Source organism: Carassius auratus, linkage group LG30F, assembly GCF_003368295.1.
Source record: "Carassius auratus strain Wakin linkage group LG30F, ASM336829v1, whole genome shotgun sequence".
NCBI classification, from domain to species: domain Eukaryota; kingdom Metazoa; phylum Chordata; class Actinopteri; order Cypriniformes; family Cyprinidae; genus Carassius; species Carassius auratus.
The window spans coordinates 1,815,611-1,836,214 of NC_039294.1; the positions used below are offsets into that span (position 1 = coordinate 1,815,611).

The 20,604-nt window shown below is 36.5% G+C and overlaps 1 protein-coding gene across 6 annotated transcripts in view; it reads left to right on the forward strand.

Moving 5' to 3' along the window:
• The window catches only part of tnca (tenascin Ca), a 61,938-nt gene that overhangs the window by 9,815 nt on the left and 31,519 nt on the right, over positions 1-20,604 (forward strand). For all 6 annotated transcript variants that reach the window (XM_026240546.1, XM_026240547.1, XM_026240550.1 and 3 more), the window contains exons 2-10: positions 2,078-2,624; positions 3,686-4,999; positions 6,655-6,918; positions 8,664-8,779; positions 11,193-11,346; positions 13,646-13,915; positions 14,003-14,188; positions 14,551-14,640; positions 15,665-15,931. In XM_026240546.1, the coding sequence (XP_026096331.1) occupies positions 2,150-2,624; positions 3,686-4,999; positions 6,655-6,918; positions 8,664-8,779; positions 11,193-11,346; positions 13,646-13,915; positions 14,003-14,188; positions 14,551-14,640; positions 15,665-15,931 (3,136 nt within the window). In that variant the 5' untranslated portion in view covers positions 2,078-2,149. The remainder of the gene's footprint in view (positions 1-2,077; positions 2,625-3,685; positions 5,000-6,654; positions 6,919-8,663; positions 8,780-11,192; positions 11,347-13,645; positions 13,916-14,002; positions 14,189-14,550; positions 14,641-15,664; positions 15,932-20,604) is intronic.

Here is a 20,604-nt window from a genome sequence, read left to right on the forward strand (position 1 = left end):
AAGTCCCTCCTTCCGACAAGTACAGTCTGCTCTGATTGGCCAACTGACCCAGTGCATTGTGATTGGCTGAACACCACAAGCATTCGTCGGAAATGTAATGCCCCTTTCCATAATTGTGAGCTTCATCTTTCAAAATAAATGTAAAGAAAGTTAATAATATCCTTAGTTTAAACATCAGTTCAAGCACGAAAGAGGAACAGAGTCTCGTGACAGACACAGTGATGAAGCTCGGATGTGTTTGCAGTACACAAGCCACGGACGGTTAAGACTGACTCCACTGTGTGATCAACATGTATAATAATCAGAAATGTTTTTTGAGCAGCAAATAAGCATATTACCATGATTTCTGAAGGATCATACTGTTTGAAATGATTCTCAGAAATGGATAACTCCAGAGAAATGACTGACAGGCAGAGAACTGATTGGCTAGTTTCCTAACTGCTCCCTTGAGTCTTGTGTGTGTGTGTGTGTGTGTGTGTGTGTGTGTGTGTGTGTGTGTGTGTGTGTGTGTCACAGATGCAGGTGTGATTCCCTGACAGATGGTATGTATGCTATTCCAAAAAATGTGACTATTCTATTCTATTCTATTCTATTCTATTCTATTCTATTCTATTCTATTCAGTTTTCTAGCTACAGGAAAGTGTGGCCATCATTGAAGTGAGCAGGTCTTGTCTGGTTACTCTTATTAACATGATAAACGTCCTTTGACTCCAAGCATCTCATTATAGGCTGCTCAAATTATGCAAATGCAAATGCAAAAAATAAAAACCTGGAAAGTCATTCATATGCTGATCACAGAGACGACCTGTTATTCTAGTTTTTAGCTAGTATTTCTCTTCTAGAAAATGCAGTGCATGTTTTACACACCCCAACTTGTGGCATAAAGCTTATCACTGAACAGCTGGGAAAATAAATGGCTTTTGCAATCAGTTTCCTCCACGCTTGGAAGTGCTGCTCACTCACGCGGCAGAGACAGGAAGTCCCTGCGGCCGCGGTCGAGTAGGTGGTGAAATCTCTTTTGAATCGCTCTGAGGTCCTGCAGTCGAGTTTTCCTCTCCAGAATCGCACACACTCAGACATCTGAGACATGTGGAGGCAGTGTGGACATCCAGAACCAGCTTCAGATGAGTGTTCCCACGCTGCGGAGGAGACCGAGACTCTGGAACCAATCCACCGTCCACAAATTACACAGCTCCATGTCCAGATATGAAGTCATCCCAGATCAAGTGCGCAGACGGGAAAGGCAGATTTTATTAATATGCTCAAAGACATAAAGGGGCTATATTTTTAGCAATCTGGCAGAGTGTCTTAGAGGAATAAAAAAATAACTTTATAAAAATAAATAATATGATTCAACAATAATAATATTGATGTAGTGGCAATACAATCAGTATTTTTTTTTAACAGCTAAGTCACTCTGCCCCTTACATAATCCTTAATCAGTTTGCTAAAAAAAAAAAAACGTCCAATGGCTTTCAAGCCCTTTATTTTTTAGCTTGACAGCCGGGCTGTCCATGTTAACAATGACATGGATTTTTGTGGGGTTTTTTTTATTTTTTGTCATTTTTGTGTCAGCTATCACTTTAAAGATTAAATGGCTGCAATTAAACACAGCATTAAAAAAGAATGACGTTCTTGTCATTTAATGCATTTTACTCTATTTAGAGTGTGTACGTAATTATTCTGTGCTTGTTTTAATTTCTGTGAAACTTTCTGTTTACAAGTTTAATGCAATTAATTCAAATCAAGGTTATAGTTAACTAAACCCATAAAAATACATACTTGAAATAAAATGTACCTTAAATAAATTAAATAAAATAAACTTATAGTGATGTACTAAAATGACTTAAATTAAAAAAATAAATAACATTTTTTTTACTGAAATTAAAATAAAATAAGAAATCAAAAATAAAAGCTAATTCTAAATCCAAATAATTACCACAATTGTTTCTGAAACAATGGTGCTTCGAATGGGTTTCCCAAAATGATTCTGCATTTTTTTTATTTATTCTCGCAATTACAGTGACATATTTCTTTCTTTCTTTTTATTATATGCCTTGTGTGTTTGCTTTTTCAGAGGCAGCAGCACTTTGTCCAGACTCAGTAGGCAGGCCTTCTTGCCAAGACAAGCATCCATTAGTGCAGAAACATGGGTTCAGGAGGCCTGACACTCAGCTGTTTGGTTTTGGCAACCCTGATGACTCTAAATCATGCCGGCCTGGTAAAGAAGATGATCCGACACCGACGGGAAGCTCTGACGATTCCCGGCATACACAACGTAACCCTTCCGACCTCTTCCCAACCGGTCGTTTTCAACCACGTCTACAACATCAAAGTTCCCGGTAGCTCTTTATGCTCAGTGGATCTGGATTCTCCTGCCAGTTCAGATCTTGAACAGAAGGATGCGCCATCTGGCTCAGAAGTAACAGACCACACACTGGACAGCAGTAATCAGATCGTCTTCACCCACCGCATCAACATCCCCAAGCAGGCGTGTGGCTGTACAGAGGGACTGCCGGACCTGAAGGAGCTCTTGAATCGGCTGGAGATGTTGGAGGGCGAGTTGTCGACGCTCAGAGAGCAATGCACCACAGAAACCACATGCTGCAGTGCTCAGGCCACAGGTACCAGCTCGCTTTCCACACACTTTTCACATCTTTATTGAGGGTGGAATGTTTCACAGTGTTACAGACAGTCAAATTTGAAAGGTCTTTCAATTCTAAAATAATTCAAGTTTAATATGTAGAGATAAAGAAATGCATATGTTGATTTCTACAACAACATTAATCGCATCCAAAATAAAAGTGTTTGTTTACATAATATATGTGTGTGTGCTGTGTATATTTATTATGTATATATAAATACAAACACATACAGTATATATTTTGAAAATAATATTTGCATGTATATATTTATATTCATATAATTTATGTATAAATATTTAATATACTGTGTGAACATAACATATTTTTTTAAAATATATACATGCATGTGCATGTATTTATATATACATAATAAATATTCACTGTAGATTCACTTGTGGATGCAATTAATCATGATTAATCGTTTGACAGGAAGAATTTCTTCACAAACTGTAAACACCATTAAAACATTGATCGTTTTGTGCATTACGATCGCAATAAAGCCCAATCAATGGCATTAGTTATGTAATGGCATTAAAATGCTAATGGTGCATAAATTACAATCTTCAATCATTGACCTTTTGATGTTAACCTTATTTTTGGGCAAAGGTCGGAAAATGATCTACTCAAACTAAAATGACTGCTGTTCACAAACCCTTAGTAGGCTTCTACTGACATATAACTGGTCTCTTGTTTGTTTGTTTGCTTGCTTGCTTGTTTTCAATTTAACCTAGACGAAAGAATTTGGTTCATAAAGAAAAATATTATTTTAACCAGATAAAATCTAAATTATAAAAGTGTTATTTTAGTTTTAGTTCATAATAGTTTGCTTTTTGTAATTCATTTTAAGAATGCTAGAAAAAAATAGTATGTTCTTAAATAAAATTAAAAAGCCACTTTGTACAGCTTGACCCTTTCATGACCCTTTCCTTAGCAAATGCCATTCGACTGGCTTGGTAATTGAGATATTTCCATAATTGTAAATTCCACTTTTTTAGCGAATAGCATGTTTAATTTCTTACATGTATCTCCTGATTGTGTAGGTCCTATAGGAACGAAGCCTTACTGCAGCGGTCGTGGAAACTACAGCACGGACACCTGCGGCTGCATCTGCGAGCCCGGATGGAAGGGCCCCAACTGCACCGTACCCGAATGTCCCGGAGACTGCAGCGACCAGGGCCGCTGTGTTAACGGAAAATGTGAGTGTTTTGATGGCTTCACGGGTGAGGACTGCAGCTTGGAGACCTGTCGGGTTGACTGTGGTGAGAATGGCCGTTGCATTAATGGAGTGTGCGTTTGCAATGAAGGCTTCTCCGGAGACGATTGTACAGAGACGGATTGCCTCAACAACTGTTTGGGACGCGGCCGCTGCATTGATAGCGAGTGTGTCTGTGATGAACCCTGGACTGGATTTGATTGCTCCGAGCTTATCTGTCCACATGACTGCTACGACCGCGGACGATGCGACAACGGGACTTGTTATTGTGATAAAGGCTTCACCGGAGAGGACTGCGGCACAATCGCTTGTCCGAATGACTGCTCGGGACGAGGTTTTTGCATTGACGGCCATTGTGTGTGCATTGCCGGCTACTCCGGCGAGGATTGTTCCACCTTGACCTGTCCGAACGACTGCAACCAAAGAGGGCGCTGTTTCAACGGCGTTTGCATTTGCGAAACGGGTTATTTCGGAGAGGACTGTGGGAAGCTCTCCTGTCCAAGTAACTGCAATGGTAGAGGGCGCTGCATCGATGGGCACTGCGAATGTGACATCGGATTCCAAGGCCATGATTGTTCGGAGTTTAGCTGCCCCAATAATTGCAACAACCGTGGGCGCTGCATTAACGGGCAGTGCGTTTGCGAAGAGGGATTCGGCGGTGAGGACTGCAGCATCAAAACCTGCCCGTCGGACTGCTATGGCCGAGGCCAGTGCGTGGACGGAAAGTGCATTTGCTTTGCGGACTTCACCGGCCTAGACTGCAGTGAACTGAGCTGCCCAAGCAACTGCCTGAACCGTGGACGCTGCATCGGGGGACAGTGCGTTTGTGAAGAAGGCTTTACCGGAGAGGACTGCAGTCAGAGGAAGTGTCCCAACGACTGTCTCGGCCACGGACGCTGCGTGGAGGGACAGTGCATTTGCCAGGAGGGTTTTGAGGGCCTGGATTGCTCCGTTCACACCTGTCCTGGGAACTGCAATAACCGTGGACGCTGCATCAATGGGAAATGTGTGTGCGACGAGGGATTTGCTGGAGACGCCTGTGGAGAAAGAAGCTGTCCAGATGACTGCAATGGTGCGGGGCAATGTGTGGACGGCCGCTGCGTGTGTGATGAAGGCCACATTGGCGAGGATTGCTCAGAAGGTAATTGTAATCATTATTATACTATTTTTTTATATACTACATATTAACATTTTGAATTTGTTTATATTTTCATATTTACTATTTTTAATTTAGTTTTAGCAAAAAAAATTGTGATTTTGTTTCTTTTAGATTAAAAAAAAAACATGTTGCCATTTTTTTCATTTTTATTCATTTTCATTTCAGTTTTACTTGTTAATTTCTGGATTTTTTATATTTAACTAAAAGTAAAATAAAAATAAAGTTTTCAAATATGTAAAAAGTTGTGAAATTTTATTTTTGAAATAAACATTAACTGGAATAAAATAAGATACAAAAAAAACTTAAACATTGTTGTCAATACAGCATTTCTCATTGTAATTTAGTTTAAATTTGTGTATTATAATAACTAAAACTCAGATAAAAATTCATAAAACCTATATATATATAACATTCTAATAAATATGGAAAATATGTATACATATATTAAAAACATTACAAATATCTCAGTGATACTAAAATAACATGAATGTTGGGGGTAATGCATTACAAGTTAATGAGTTACATAATCAGATTACAAGTAACTAGTAATGTGACAAATTACTTTCAATTTCAATTAAAAAATCTGAGTTACTTTTTCAAATAAGTAATGCAAGTTACTTTGTTTTATCAAGTACTGTTTATTTTATTTAATAAAACAATATTTTTTATGGTTTTAATTAACAAAAACAACCCTTTAAAGCATTAGGTCTTATTTAGTACTGGTGATGCGAACACTTTTCAAGTGTTAGCCAGATGATTGGCATTTCTTTGCTTTTATGGTTGCAAATTAGAGGGACAGTTCAACGAGAAATAAACTTCTTTTGGCCTCATGTTATTCCAAACATTTCTTCCAATGAATTACTAAATGAAATGTTACGCAGAATGTTTATACACTTTTCCATACAACTCAGGGTTGTCAGACATCAAAAGACTCAGTAAAGCACTATAAACGCTGCCCATACGAATCACAAATGACTTACTGTACTGATGATATACAGTACACTACTGTTCAAGTAGCTTGGTCAGTAAATTAAATTAAAGAAATGAATACAAATCAGCATATTAGAATGATTTCTGAAGAATCATGTGACACTGGAAGACTGGAAATTGAAAATTCAGCTTTGCATCACAGGGATAAATTACATTTTTAAATATATTCAAACACAAAACATTCAGTTTAAATTATAATAATATTTCTATTTTTACCGTATTTTTTTGATTAAGTAAATGCATCCTCTGTGAGCATGAAAGACTTCTAAAAGTCTACTATATACTATACACACTATTTTATCTTTTTGCACAGAAAAGTGCTGAACATGCTCAATTTTTGTTCTTTGACAGTAAACTCACACCATATGTGTGCCTGTGAAATCCATTAGTTTAATATAGAGGACCATTAGTGGTGAAGGTCAACGCAGACAACAATTAAACTCATGTCAAAAGGTCTAAAACCTGCCATTAATAAGAAACTAAAGTTAATTTAGTCATTGTAGCCTGCTTCTAACCTCTCATCAGTTTGACTGGCTCTTTCCCAGTCGCCACAGTGGAGACACAGACAATTTTCCAAGTACTTGGCACCAAAGACCGTTCGCTCTCTCAACATCTGTGACGTAAATGACCCTTGATATCTTTCCCAGTCTCACCACCGGAAGACCTGACCATCACGGATGTGACCACGGAGAAGGTGAACCTCACATGGAAGAACGAGATGCTGGTGACGGAGTATTTGATTACGTATGTCCCGACGTCACCAGGCGGCCTGCAGCTCGACTTCCGTGTTCCTGGAGATCGTACGTCTGCCACCGTCTCTGAGCTTGAGCCAGGAATTGAGTATCTCATCAATGTTTATGCCGTCCTCAACAACAAGAAGAGCGTTCCTGTCAGTGCCAGAGTGGCCACATGTATGTTCACATGTCCTGATCAACCTTACACAAATACACTCACAATTGCACTTCAGTTTCTGTCACTGGAGATCTGGTAATTATGTGACCATCATCTACCCAATAATACTAATATCTGCATGGCATAAAATCATATTCTTAAGGAGTTTTGTTGTTGTTGTTGTTTTTAAGTAAATGAATGAATGAATGAGTGAAGGAACAAGCGAGCGAGCAAATGAGCGAACGAACAAAAGAACGAATGTACGAAAGAACAAACGAATGAATTAGTGAATAAATGAATGAATAGCAGGATAAATTCAAAATTGCATGAGACAAAAATCTGAAGAAAAAATGTGTTTCAAGCTTTTCTTTGTCATTTCTGTTTTTCATTTATTTAAGGATAAATCTGAATCCTGTCAAGAAAATAAAATTTAAATTAAATTAAATTAAATTAAATTAAATTAAATAATGTGAGATTAGCCATTTTTGGATCGTTAAGATTTATTATTATTATTATTATTATTATTATTATTATTATTATTATTATTATTATTTCCTTTATTTAATTTATTCATTTTATTATCATGACAATTATGACAAATAAGCTTTTCCTATAGTTTTTATTACTATAATATCAAAATAGTCTCATTCTTATATTGTAATTACTATAGTTCAAATTTCTGTATAATTACTGTATAATTCTAAATTACAAATTATTAAATGTTTTAACATCATGGTAGTATTTATAATCCTGTCAGGAAAATGCCTTGGTCATGGTTTACTCTATCATCAAAAATAATTATTGAAGTAATTGGGAGATTAGCCAGTTTTGTTTAACCATTAAGATTTTTCACCATTATTATTATTTTGAAAGATTTTTTTTATTTTTTTTATTTGTTTTTTTTTTAGTTATCAGTTATCTTTATTACCGTGTTTTTCGGACTATAAATCGCATCTGAGTGTTAGTCGCATCAGTCCAAAAATACGTCATGATGAGGAAAAAAACATATATAAGTTGTTCTGGACTATAAGTCGCATTTATTTAGAACCAAGAACCAAGAGAAAACATTACCATCTACAGCCACCAGAGGGCGCTCTATGTCTTCAGTGGTAGGCTACAGGAGCACTGAGCAGCATAGAGCGCCCTCTGGCGGCTGTACACGGTAATGTTTTCTCTTGGTTCATTTCTCTTAGTTCATTTTTCTTGGTTCATGTCATTTTAATAATAATAACTTATAGTCCGGAAAATACGGTAGTTGTTTATTAGTCAAAGTTATAATTGTTAGTTCTCATCACTATAATATCAATATAGTCCTATTTTTATATTGTAATTACTGCATAATTATATATGTTTTGTTTTTATGCAATATTTTTGCATCATAACAGTATTTATTCTGCTGCCTTTAGTTTGTATTTTCAGTGTCATTAGTGTCACCAGACAGGTTTCCCGATACTCCCTTGTCTTTTATTGTCATGTAGCAGAATCTTTTATTCAAAGCAATTTAAAAGTTCACATATTACAAGGAATGTCTCGAACCATCTTGCATGAACTACTAAGCTACACCACTCCATCCTAAGAACTTGTTGATAAACCTATTAAATGTATTATTTTAAGTAACACAGACAATGATTGCATTTTTTAATGTGCTACAGTATCTTACATTGCATATGCAAATATTTCGAAAAAGCCTGAGAAACTAGTCCACCATGCCACTTCATATTCAGATTTCAGTGAATATGGTGCTACACTGTGCTCTTCCCTGCAGATCTCCCGCAGCCCGAGGGCCTGAAGTTTAAGTCCATCAGTGATACATCTGTGGAGGTTTTGTGGGACCAGCTGGACTTTCCGTTCGACGCCTGGGAGCTCATCTTCCGTAACACAGTAAGTTTCAAAGGAGACAATGCTGAAGGCTCTTATCTAGGCACAAAATGAGCGAATTCAGATGCATCTGTAGAAATCTCCTGCACATTGTCTATGAGATTTCATACACATCACGTCGCAAAAAAATATGATTTTATATGGATCTCAAATAAAATGTGAATATGATTGTCAAAATCTGATTTTATCAGCCAATAATCTAGTTTATGATGAAATAATTCATTCATTCTTAGTCTTTTGTCTCTGATACGAGAGCAAGATAATTTCACCTAAAATGACAATGTGAGACACACATTTTTTTTTCATGGTTTTCAACTGTTTTATGTAAAAATTATCATTATTCTTTCTTCGTTTTTTGTCATTTTATTTGTAGTTATATTATTTATTATTTAAGTAATACATTTTATAATTATTACTTTATCGAGAAAAAAAAATATATATATATATATATATATATATATATATATATATATATATGTGTGTATATAGCCCCTCAGACTCAAACAATTTGAGTCACAAAATAAACTATATTATATTAATAATTTACAATATAAGTAGCAATAATCTAATCAATTATTTGTTCTATTTGTTTTACGTGTAAATATGAACCTATCAAGAAAATGGTAAACAAAATATTTTTGAAGAAATAAAAATTAATGTTTAGAAAATTATGTTTGCATAAAAAGCCTATTTGGATGGTTAATTTGTTTTTATTATTTTTAGTTTATTATTTTTTAAAGTGTTTTAATTTATTCGAGTTTTTTTAATGTTTTATATATTTGAATAATTATGACCTTATTAGTATTGAATTATTTTTCAAGCATTTGAGACAGAAAATACAACAAAATATATTTTTAGTGCCTTACTAGGCATTGGAATTTAGGTCAGTTTCATTAACTTCATAAAATCCATCTTCCCGCGATGTGGAAGCAATCAGAGCCGTATTCATGAAGTGCTATAAAGCAAAGTGTTGAAATACCCTAGATGCTAAATACTTGAAATGCTTTCCTCAGTTTAATTACTGGCAGTAAAACTAATAGTAAAAATGTATCTCTGTAGCAGCTGCTCAACCTATAGGTCAATAGATTTACTGCAGTAAGATGTTCACACGGCGGTTTATTCCTAAAGGCTGTCCTAGGTGCCAGGGTTAGATGGTCATGCAGCTTGTTTCAGATCCTCTCTCTCATATTTAAAGCAGAGTAATGGATAATTTAATCACCGTTCATTATAATGATGCGAAGGGGCATTTTCTCCATTTGAGTCAGAGCTGCAGGCGGCCATGAGCTCATACACTCATTTAAAAAACCATTCTTGAACCATAAAGTCTCCATTAAGACTCACTTTAATGGAGCTCCAGCAATCCCAGATGTTTGAACTCACTGCTGTTGTTTCATGCCACCAGCATTTAGGAAACTAATAAAAATTTAGATGATTACAACATTTTCTCAGTCATATCATTACTTTCAGTAATGGGGGTATAAATATAGACTTTATTATATTTATAGTATATATTGAGGTCATCTAGATCGGTGGTGCTCAACCTTTTTTGACTCCAAGGATTTATTTTATTTTATTATTTATTTATTTATTTTTACTTAATTTCCTCTCAATAAAATTACACTATAAGTATGTCCATGGAGTTTTAAGATTTTATTTATTTAAAAATAGGAGACTATTTTTGAACCGTTAATATTTTTTATTCATATTTTTTAAATATTTTTATTGAATTCGATTGTTTATTGGTTTGTTTGTTTGTTTGTTTGTTTGTTTAACGATAATAATTTGGGTCAGAAATACAACAAACAAATATTTATTTATTTGTATTAAAATGTCTCTGAGATGTTTTGTAAGTTAACTCCAAGGTATTTAAAAAATAATATTATTATATTTATTATATTCGGTTTATCTACTCTATTTATTATTATATTTTTAAACAACAGTTTGATTATATTTTAGATATATTCATCTATAAATATTTTATAACTTGGCATAATTACAAAAATGCATACTCGTTATATAAAAGTTCACATGGGGCTATAGATTTTAATTAATTAAGATGCCTTTAAAGTCTAAAAATCACTTTTTAAAATTATATTAAAAAGTATATTTTCAGGTTATTGAGGGCAGTGAATTAAACAGGAAATATCTAGATCTAAACATCTAAATATCTAGAAATATCTAGATTGGTTGTTTTGGCTTATTTTAAATCATTTTAAGTTTCCAAAAATTAGTGAGGAATCAGAAATACATATTTACAAAATTATGTTTGCATATACGAATAGAGGCCTTTTCTGGACAATAAAAGTTTGCAAACTACTGATGTAATAATTTTCTTAGTTAAATGCATCACAAGTTTTGCAAAACTATCAATATTAAATGAAGCTTAATGCATGTTTTTCTATCTTCTAAATAACAGAAGGAAGAAAATGGGAAGATAGTGAACAATCTGACACCTCCCCAGACCAACTTTGAGCAGCCGGGACTCGGGCCGGGACAGGAGTATGAAGTGACTTTGTCGGTCATAAAGAACAACACCAGAGGACCCGGAACAAACTCAACTGTAGTAACAAGTAATGCACCTTCTCTAAAGTAAACCTTTCCTCTTGTTTATTGTCTGTGTCGTGATCCGAATTAAACTGAAGGCATTGCTTTTGATCCGTCCGGTTACTGACTGGAGCGTTTGGCTTAATCTACATCTGCTAAACGTCTCTAAAGTGTCGGAGGTTGAAGGTGAAAGTAGCTCCGCAGTAAAGAATGTGAAGGCCTGCTGTTAAGAAAGGCCAAGAAGAATAGGCGTCATCATTTAACCTTATGAAACATCCCACGTGGGCCGGCCAATAAAGCTTTAACAACCCAATTCAGACCTTAACCGTGAGAAAACTGGACAATCTGTGTGTCTGGCTTGACATTTACAGCCTCTGCACACATGAGGTCCTTGATAACAACCAATTAGGCATTTTTATTTTCTAAAGGCCCTTGATTTCTCACAGTAGTTAGTTTATGTCCCCATTTTACTGCCTGTAAAAGTGCTCAGATTTCTAGATTTGGAGATCTCCATCACAAATTTGTGCTTCTCAGTGCATTAAATCTTATTTACCACATGAAAGAATTCCCTAGACATCGACTGACTTGAAAAGACCTAATCACGTTTATAAGTGCTGTTTGCTAAGTCAAGCATCACTGGGGTTTTTGCACAGACTTAGAGGGCAAAAAAATTACGCTAATATTTAGTTAAAAAGCTTGTTATCTTTGCTCTTTACCTCACATTACGCTATGGAGGCTTACTTAATTTTCTTATTATTATTATTTTATTTGATTTCTCAGTGTTTGCTAAACATTATGTACTTTATTAATACAGCACATGGTGTATGCCATGCCTTATCTTATTCATTTTTGTTAATAAAGGTTATGTAAGCTAGTTTGTCAGTATAGTCTACTGTTTTATTGTAGTTGTGCTTTTGAATTAATAATAACAAAGAATCAATCTATTGTTTTAGTTTAAAAAAATGTGTAGATATAACCAAAACAGACAATTATCTTTTCTTGTAAAATGTGACTCCAAGATCGTGAACGCGTCCAAAGTCTGGCTTATAACACAGCAAAAGAGTAATTCCCGTTCGCAAAACTGAATTCACAAATAATACTGCTGATGAAAAAGAATGGGTTGAATGTTGAACACTTTCCTTACCATATAACTATAAACTATGATAATAGTTCATCAGCATACATTGATCAATCCCATGTTGTAGAAAAAATACATTTAAAAAAATGCGACCAAAGGATGTGCTCATGCAACCAACAGAGAAAGTTAGTCACAAAAGAGCGACTAGAGTCTAGAGCCCTGATTTATAAAAAATTAACATACAATCTTCATATTAGGCAGTTTTAAGGATGATTATTGGTTCCGCTCATATTATTATCAATGCTGAAAACAGTTTTTAATCAGTGTTTAATATTAGTCTTATCAGTTCTTAAGTGATGCATTTTTATTTCAAGATTCTTTGATTAATAGAAAATGTCAGAAGAAACAGCATTTATTTGAAATAGAAATCTAAATGTCTTTACTGTCAGACAATTGAATCAGTTTAATGTCTCTTTGCTGAACAAAAGTGTGAATTATTTTACAGTATATAAGTACTGTGTGCATATATGTGTGTGTGTGTGTGTGTGTGTGTGTGTTTGTGTATATATATTATAGGTTCAGTTTGCTCTTTTTATTCCTTGCAATTTTGCATTAGGTTCAATTATCTGATTTTAGTCCTAGAAGCTTTCACAGCCAGTAAATATATTACAGTTGGCTTGTGTTCAGATGAAGTTTCAGTTTGCAACTTAACTTGCTTTGCTTAAGAAAAAGAAAGCAGTATTTGCAGTGTGGAAACTGATTTTTGCATCAGCCTCAGCTCATGTTGTCTGATGACATTAACACAGATGGATGATTAGATTGATTCCATACAGGGTTTTTTTGTTGTTGTTTGTCATTGCTTTTAAATGCATGTCTACTGCACCCACTGTGTACTGTATTTTACATGAAAAAAAAAGGAAATAAAAAAGTTTTTATAATAATAGCTTAACATTTACAAACTGATGAGAAACATTTGATAAAAAAAATAAGCTATTTTGACTATGCAGTCACAGCAGAATTAATTATACATCCTCATATGACCCAAACGTATACTGTGCCATGCATACACTTTATTTTAAGGTGTCCTTGTCACAGTGTAATTATGCATTTAATTACTGAGTAATATTACTTGCATGTAATTATGCATACTTTATTGTTAAGTAAGTACATGTAACGTGTAACAAGGACACCTTAAAATAAATTGTTACCCTTAATTTTAACTGAATAGTATTATCCTCTTGCTGCAGGAATCGATTCTCCAGGGCGGATTGATGTTGGCGATGTGACAGACCGGTCTGCAGTGATCTCCTGGTCCAGGCCCGTGGCTGAGGTGGACGGGTTCAGGGTATCGTACGGACCGAGCACAGATCCGTTAATCCATCGAGATGTCGACCTCCCGGCCACAGACACGCAGTACAGCCTGGAAGACCTGAAACCAGACACTGAATACAGAGTGTCTCTCCATTCAAAGAGGGGAGACGTGACCAGCAAGCCCATCTTTGAGAGTTTCACCACGAGTATGAAAGCTTACAGACTACATATATATAACGATGAACTCAAACAAATGTTTTAATGATGCTGTGGTGGTTTTCTGTGTGTCTCAGGTCTGGATGCCCCCTCTGACCTCAAAGCTGTTGATCAGACTGACAACAGCATCACACTGGAATGGAAAAACAGCCGCTCATCCATCGATGGATACCGTATCAAATACGGTCCGATCGCAGGAGGTGCTCATGGTGAAGACATGTTCCCCAGAAGAGCTGGAGACACGACACGGGCCACGATCACAGGTAAAACCATGCTGCTGTAATTGAGCAAAATGTTAAGAATTATACTTTATCTGCTAGTTGCAGAGCAAAAATTAATTGAGATATTAAGTCTTGTTTTCTAAAAATAAAAAATAAAAAATCGAAATACATATTTATATCCAGGACATTTTTTTAAGAAAGTGACCTTTGTTTGCTGATGTGCTTTTGATGCATGCAACCACTTAAAAAAATCCTCTGATTTACATTCTATAAAAAGAAACTCACATGAGTAGTGAAAAGATTCACATAGAGATATAAAACCGAAATGTTCCCCTCGTTCCCTGCTTGAAAATGCATCAGTTTAGTGTTTCATCTGCTGGATTAACGGATTTGGTGTGCCGTAGGCCTGAAGCCTGGAACGGAGTACGGTATTGGAGTCACAGCCGTTCAGAATGAAAGAGAGAGTGAGCCAGCGACCACCAACGCACTGACCGGTGAGACCCAGCTACAGACGCTAACTGTGTCACAGTTTGAGATCACTGGGTTTCTTTTGTTGTTTTAAAGAAGTTAAGAATTTTTATTCAGCAGGGATGCATTAAATTGATTATTATTATTATTATTATTTATTAATGACAGTAGATACATTTCTATTACCAAATACTTATATTTTAAATAAATGTTGTTCCTTTTCTGTACATGGAATTATTTTTGGTATTGATAATAATCATAAATATTTATTGAGAAGCAATTCATCAGACTGGAAACTGGAGTAATGATGCTGAAAATGTAGATTTGATCACAGAAGTTACATTTTAAAATGTATTAAATTATAATTATTATCACCATTTAATAAAATTGAATAAATATTTTATTTCATAAAATGATTACATTATTATTTACTTTATGAAAAATAACTGAGTGAATATATATATATATACACCACCATTTTTGAAAGATGAAATGAAGGAAATATATATATATATATATATATATATATATATATATGTGTGTGTGTGTGTGTGTGTGTGTGTGTGTGTGTGTGTGCGTGCGTGTGTGTGTGTGTGTGTGTGTGTGTGTGTGTGTGTGTGTGTGTGTGTGTGTGTGCACATTACTCTCCATATACGTTCATACTGTTGTTTTTTTTCTTGTAAAGATGCCTACTAAAAGTGAAACTAACAACAATAATGTGTTTTGAAAGAGATAATTTTCCCAGATATGTCTTTCTAAACCAGTATTACTTTTAAAACTTTTTTTTCCTTTTCCTTTTTCTTTTCTTTTCTATTTTTTTTTTTTTTTTTTTTGTAGTTTGACAACATCTGACATTCATCATATGAAGCACCACAAAAATTATCCTAAAATCTCAAAAAAGACACAGGTTTGGAGCGACATGAATAGAGAGTGAATAGATGATGACAGACTAGTCTTTATCACTTCAGTCTTTTCGAATGCCGACGCCATCACAGTTTCCTGGCATCAATGTTTCTTTTGTGCTGTCATTTTGAACCTCCGCCCACACAGATCTGGATGCGCCACGAGACCTGGAAGTGCGAGACTCCACCGAAACCACCCTGGAACTGGTCTGGAAGAGGCCCAGGGCCAAGTTCTCCACCTACAGGCTAGCATTCGTCTCTGCCGACGGTCGACGGGAAGAAGTGGAGCTGCCTGCTACCACAGCTACACCCTACACCCTGAGCGGCTTGAGCCCTGGCATGCGCTACACCGTCACCCTTGTGGCAGAACGTGGGCGGAGGAGAAGTGCTCCTGCCACCGTCACCGCCTCCACAGGTGAGCGATTCCTAGAGTCAAGTTGATTTTGTTTGCTTTTGTCCATCGTGATAATGTCAATGTTCTGCTTTCAGGTGTGGACAACAAAGATTGTGTTGTGAAATTTATCATAACTAACTTTTATATGCATTTTTCCCCAAATATCTATTTAAAATAATCAGTTTTAGGTCTGAAACATACTCTGTGCAAGAACATTTTCTATTTGCATTAAATTTTTATGACGTCTGTCAGAATGCAGTGTGTTGCATTCTTAACATGAATGAATTGCACACTGCAAAAACAATTGTCTGAAATTGGCATGTTTTTACAGTACACCTTATTTTCAATGTACTTGAAGAATGCAAGGTTTTCGCTGTTTCAGCCACTTCCAGTTATTTTAACTGGACAAAAAAAAAACAGTGCATTCACAGGAAATTGCTTATATTATTTAAAAATAAGTTATAAAACATAAGGAATTGTATTTTCATCACCAGTGCAATGCATAAGATGAAAATGTCCTCACCCTCAGGCCATCCAGGATGTGGATGAGTTTGTTTCTTCATCAGAATAGATTTATTCTAGCATTACATCACTTGCTCATCAGTGGATGCTCTGCAGTGAATGGGTGCCATCAGAATGAGAGTCCAAACAGCTGATAAAACATCACAATAATCCACACCACTCCAGTCCATCAATTAACATCTTGTGAAGGGAAAACCTGCAAATTCATAAAAAAAAAACCTGCAAACAAGCCTTTATTAAATTTTTTTAATAATATTGGTTTCTCCAGTGAAAAGGCAACTCATTTGAATCAGGAGAAAAATATGCACAGATCAAGCACTATTTGCAAGTTGAAACAGTCCAAAATATTTTTTTAAACAAATAGGTTGGTGGATTTTGATGTGTGAGGAAAACAGGAGAAACACGTTTTCACTGGATGAAACGTCATTATGGATTATGGACATTTTGGCCAGAGGTGACATTTGAAGTAAAAAATGCTTTGATGGATATTTTCTTACAAACATGCAGCTTTTCACTTAACAAGAAGTTAATTGATGGACTGGATTACTTACTTGAGTGGATTATTGTGATGTTGTGACACCGCCACAAAATAAAGGAATAAGGTCAATTTCAGATGTTTAAATCAATTCAAACATTTCTAATAATGCAGTGATAAGTGTTTTGTTTTGTTAAGATAATTTACATCTGTCTATATTATTTGTTTTGTGGATGGGAAAAGGTGATATATTGAGTTGGAATATGAGGGACTTTTATTCTAAAAGGCCCGGTTGAAGGAAGAAGAGGTTTGGCCATTTTGGGTTTTTTAAGGGGTGATAGCACATGGAGTAAAGGAGGGAGCTTGGAGAGGCTGACAAACAAACAGGCTGGAAAGCGGCTTGCTCTGACGAGGACCACTGACAATGGCTCTAAGAGACATCGGGACAGTGTTTGGAGGATTACTTGGATTGAGGAATTGAGGCCTAAATCAAATCAATGATCAAGGATGTTTCCTCGGAATGGGATCATTTGTGGATCATTTTTCCCTTTTTCCTGGAACCTTGCAGGTGGGGTCTAGAGATCCTTAAGAAGATAACGTGGGTGAGACTGAACCAGTTTTTTGTCCTCTTTTACTCCTTCCTATTCGTGGGGATTATAATATCATTTTTGGACTATTGCTTTGTTGTGGACTCTGATTGATGGTATTTGGATATCTGCACCTTAATAAGACTCTTGGACTTATCTGCCTTTTTTGGATTCAAATCAATCATGTAGCTCTCATTGTAGTGCTTATTGGGCTATAAGGTTTAACAATGTTTCTGGGAGAATATATGCTGAGTAATACAGGCTTTGATCATCAGAAGTATTATGGTTTGCACATCCTTTATTGAATTGATTGTGATTAACTGTTTATATCAAGATTAACCCCAAAAAAGAATTCTTTGGTAACAATTGGACTTAAAGGAAGACAGGTTTAAGTTGTTACAGATGGTGGCCAGTACGGGGAAATCTTGTGAATTGTAAATTGATTTTCACCTGTATTATTTCATTAAGGGCATATTGTTTTATATTCACAATGGAAACTGATCCATCTAATCCAGAGGGCGAAGTACTTTCAGTAGATAATGTGGGTGTAGCAGAGTCCCTTCCTATTGAGCCTGCTCCATGTAGAGACACTTACCGACACCCAGACTCGGTAGTGGAGATAAGCTCCTTATTAAGTGGAATGTATATTGACAGCCCAGCCGAAGACAGTGAGGATGATGCTCAACCAGTTGTGACTCCTATAGTGAGTGAGATGGGAAGAAGGACTTCTGAAACATCAAGTCTAGTTCAGTCAGTCCAGGCATTATGCGCTGAAATGAATACCTTGAAAGATAATCTTCGCACATCTAATGAGAGTGCATTGAACCGTGAAGCTGTTTTCAGAGATGCAATGAATCAACGTTTTGAAGACATTGAAAATTTTATGCAAAGTTCTTTGGTTAAACTTGAACAAGGAGTTATAGAGTGTCTTCGAAGGCGGGATGAGAAGTGGGAAAAGGAAGTTGCTCGCATTATGAAAACCAGCACTCCCAAGGCCCGTTTTTCATTTGGAACGGTCAGTACAAATAGTGAGAGAATGACTGTAGCTGTACCAGCGGCTTCCTATAATAAACCTCCGATAAATTTAGAATTTCCTCGGTTTGGAGAAATTAGAGAAACGCGTGATGTAATGGAGTTTGTGGAGCGTTGTGAAAATTTTTTGACACTCAGACCCTTGTCAGACATTGAATTGGTTGCCACTTTAAATGCGGTTCTTACTGGTCCTGCCATGAGTTGGTGGCTGGCAGAAAGGAACAAGATCCATAATTGGGTTGAGTTTAAAAAAGCTTTTTTGGGGGCATTCCTTCCCACGGATTACCTCATTGAGGTGGAGGAACAGCTTAAAGATATGATCCAGGGTCCAGATCAATGCATTCGAGATTTTGCCTATGACTATAGGGCATTGTGCTTGAAGTGGAAAGCTGACCTTCAGGAAGAAGAGGTGGTTCGAAGAATTCTGAATAACTGCAACCCTTCTCTTGCGGGAAGTTTAAGAGGTGCTGTGCATACTGTGGAGCAGTTAGTTAAAGTTGGATCAATGGTAGAAAGAGATCTTAATTCCAAAAGAGAATATTGGGCCAAAGTAAATCAGCTTAAAGTCGGTGAGAAAGGGAAGAAAAATCTGACAGGCCGTCAGGCTAATGTCACCAAAGTTATGACAGGACAAACTCAGCATCTGGCTCTAGTCCAATCTCACACACCTCCATTGTTGCGAGTGGTTTTGAAAATTCATGGCATGCAAGTGGAAGTTATCGTAGATACTGGATCCACTTTTACCTTAATGCAGAGACAAGTGTGGGAAAGCTGATGGCAAGGTGCAAACCTCAGAAGGCAGAGTACCTGTAACTTATGAGTGGCATGGAATGTTTTGGACGATTGATACTTATGTGATGTCGGACCAACAGCTTGCCTTTCCCCTTATTTTGGGTCTGGATTTCTTAAGTCAAACTGGAGTCCGGTTGCAGGTTGGGGAACATAGTTACGAACTAGGTGTGAATGGACGAATGGCAGTGTTTCCCTTTCTACGCCAGCCACCAGGAGGGCAATTATGGAGCCAGCAGGAAGAAAAGGTAGTTAATGTGTATATGGCTTTACCCCTTGATTCAGAAGTGATTGAGCCACTAACTGGGTTGGGGTCATCAATCAAGGGGGAGGGGATACATAATTATCCTGAGGAGATACAACCCCTTTTGCAGGCATGGCCTAATCTCTGTTCTGATAAGTTGGGGAGAACCAATGTGGCCACTCATCAGATCATAACCACAGATATTATTCCAGCAAGGTGCAGAGCTTATAGAGTCTCTCCTCTAAAGAAGGAAGTCATGCGAGAAGAAATTGAAAGGATGCTCAAAGATGGAATTATTGAGCCTTCACAATCTCCTTGGGCTTCTCCAGTTGTGCTTGTGCCTAAACCTGATCAAAGCCTACGCTTTTGTGTTGATTATAGACGGTTAAATGCCAAAACACCTCAAGATGCATATCCTATGCCTCTTATTCACGATATTCTAGAATCTATGCATGGAACCCAATATTTTAGCACTCTGGATTTGAAATCGGGATATTGGCAAGTGGAAATGGAGAAGAGTAGCCGGGAAAAGACTGCATTTATTACCCCCTTTGGCCTATATCATTTTTGTACTATGCCTTTTGGCCTTAAAAATGCAGGAGCTACTTTCCAGAGGCTTATGGAGAGAGTATTGGGAGAGTTGAGAGGCAGTATATGTTTTGTGTACATTGATGATATCATTGTGTACTCACCATCTAAACAGCAACATCTGCAAGATCTTGAAACAGTCTTTTGTAGACTCCACAATGCCAACTTAACCCTGAATTTAAAGAAATGCAATTTTCTCAAGACTGAGTTATGATTCTTAGGCCATGTGGTTTCAGGAAAAGGGGTGGAGGTGGATCCAGAAAAGACAGCTGCTATTACCACCTATCCCATTCCTTGTGATCTTTCTTCATTACAGAGGTTCTTGGGCCTGATTGGATGGTACCATAAGTTCATTCCGCATTTGGCTGAGATTGCGGCTCCTTTGTATCATTTGCAAAGAAAAAATGTTGCCTGGGCCTGGACTGAAGATTGCCAGCAGAGTGTGGCGAGGCTGAAA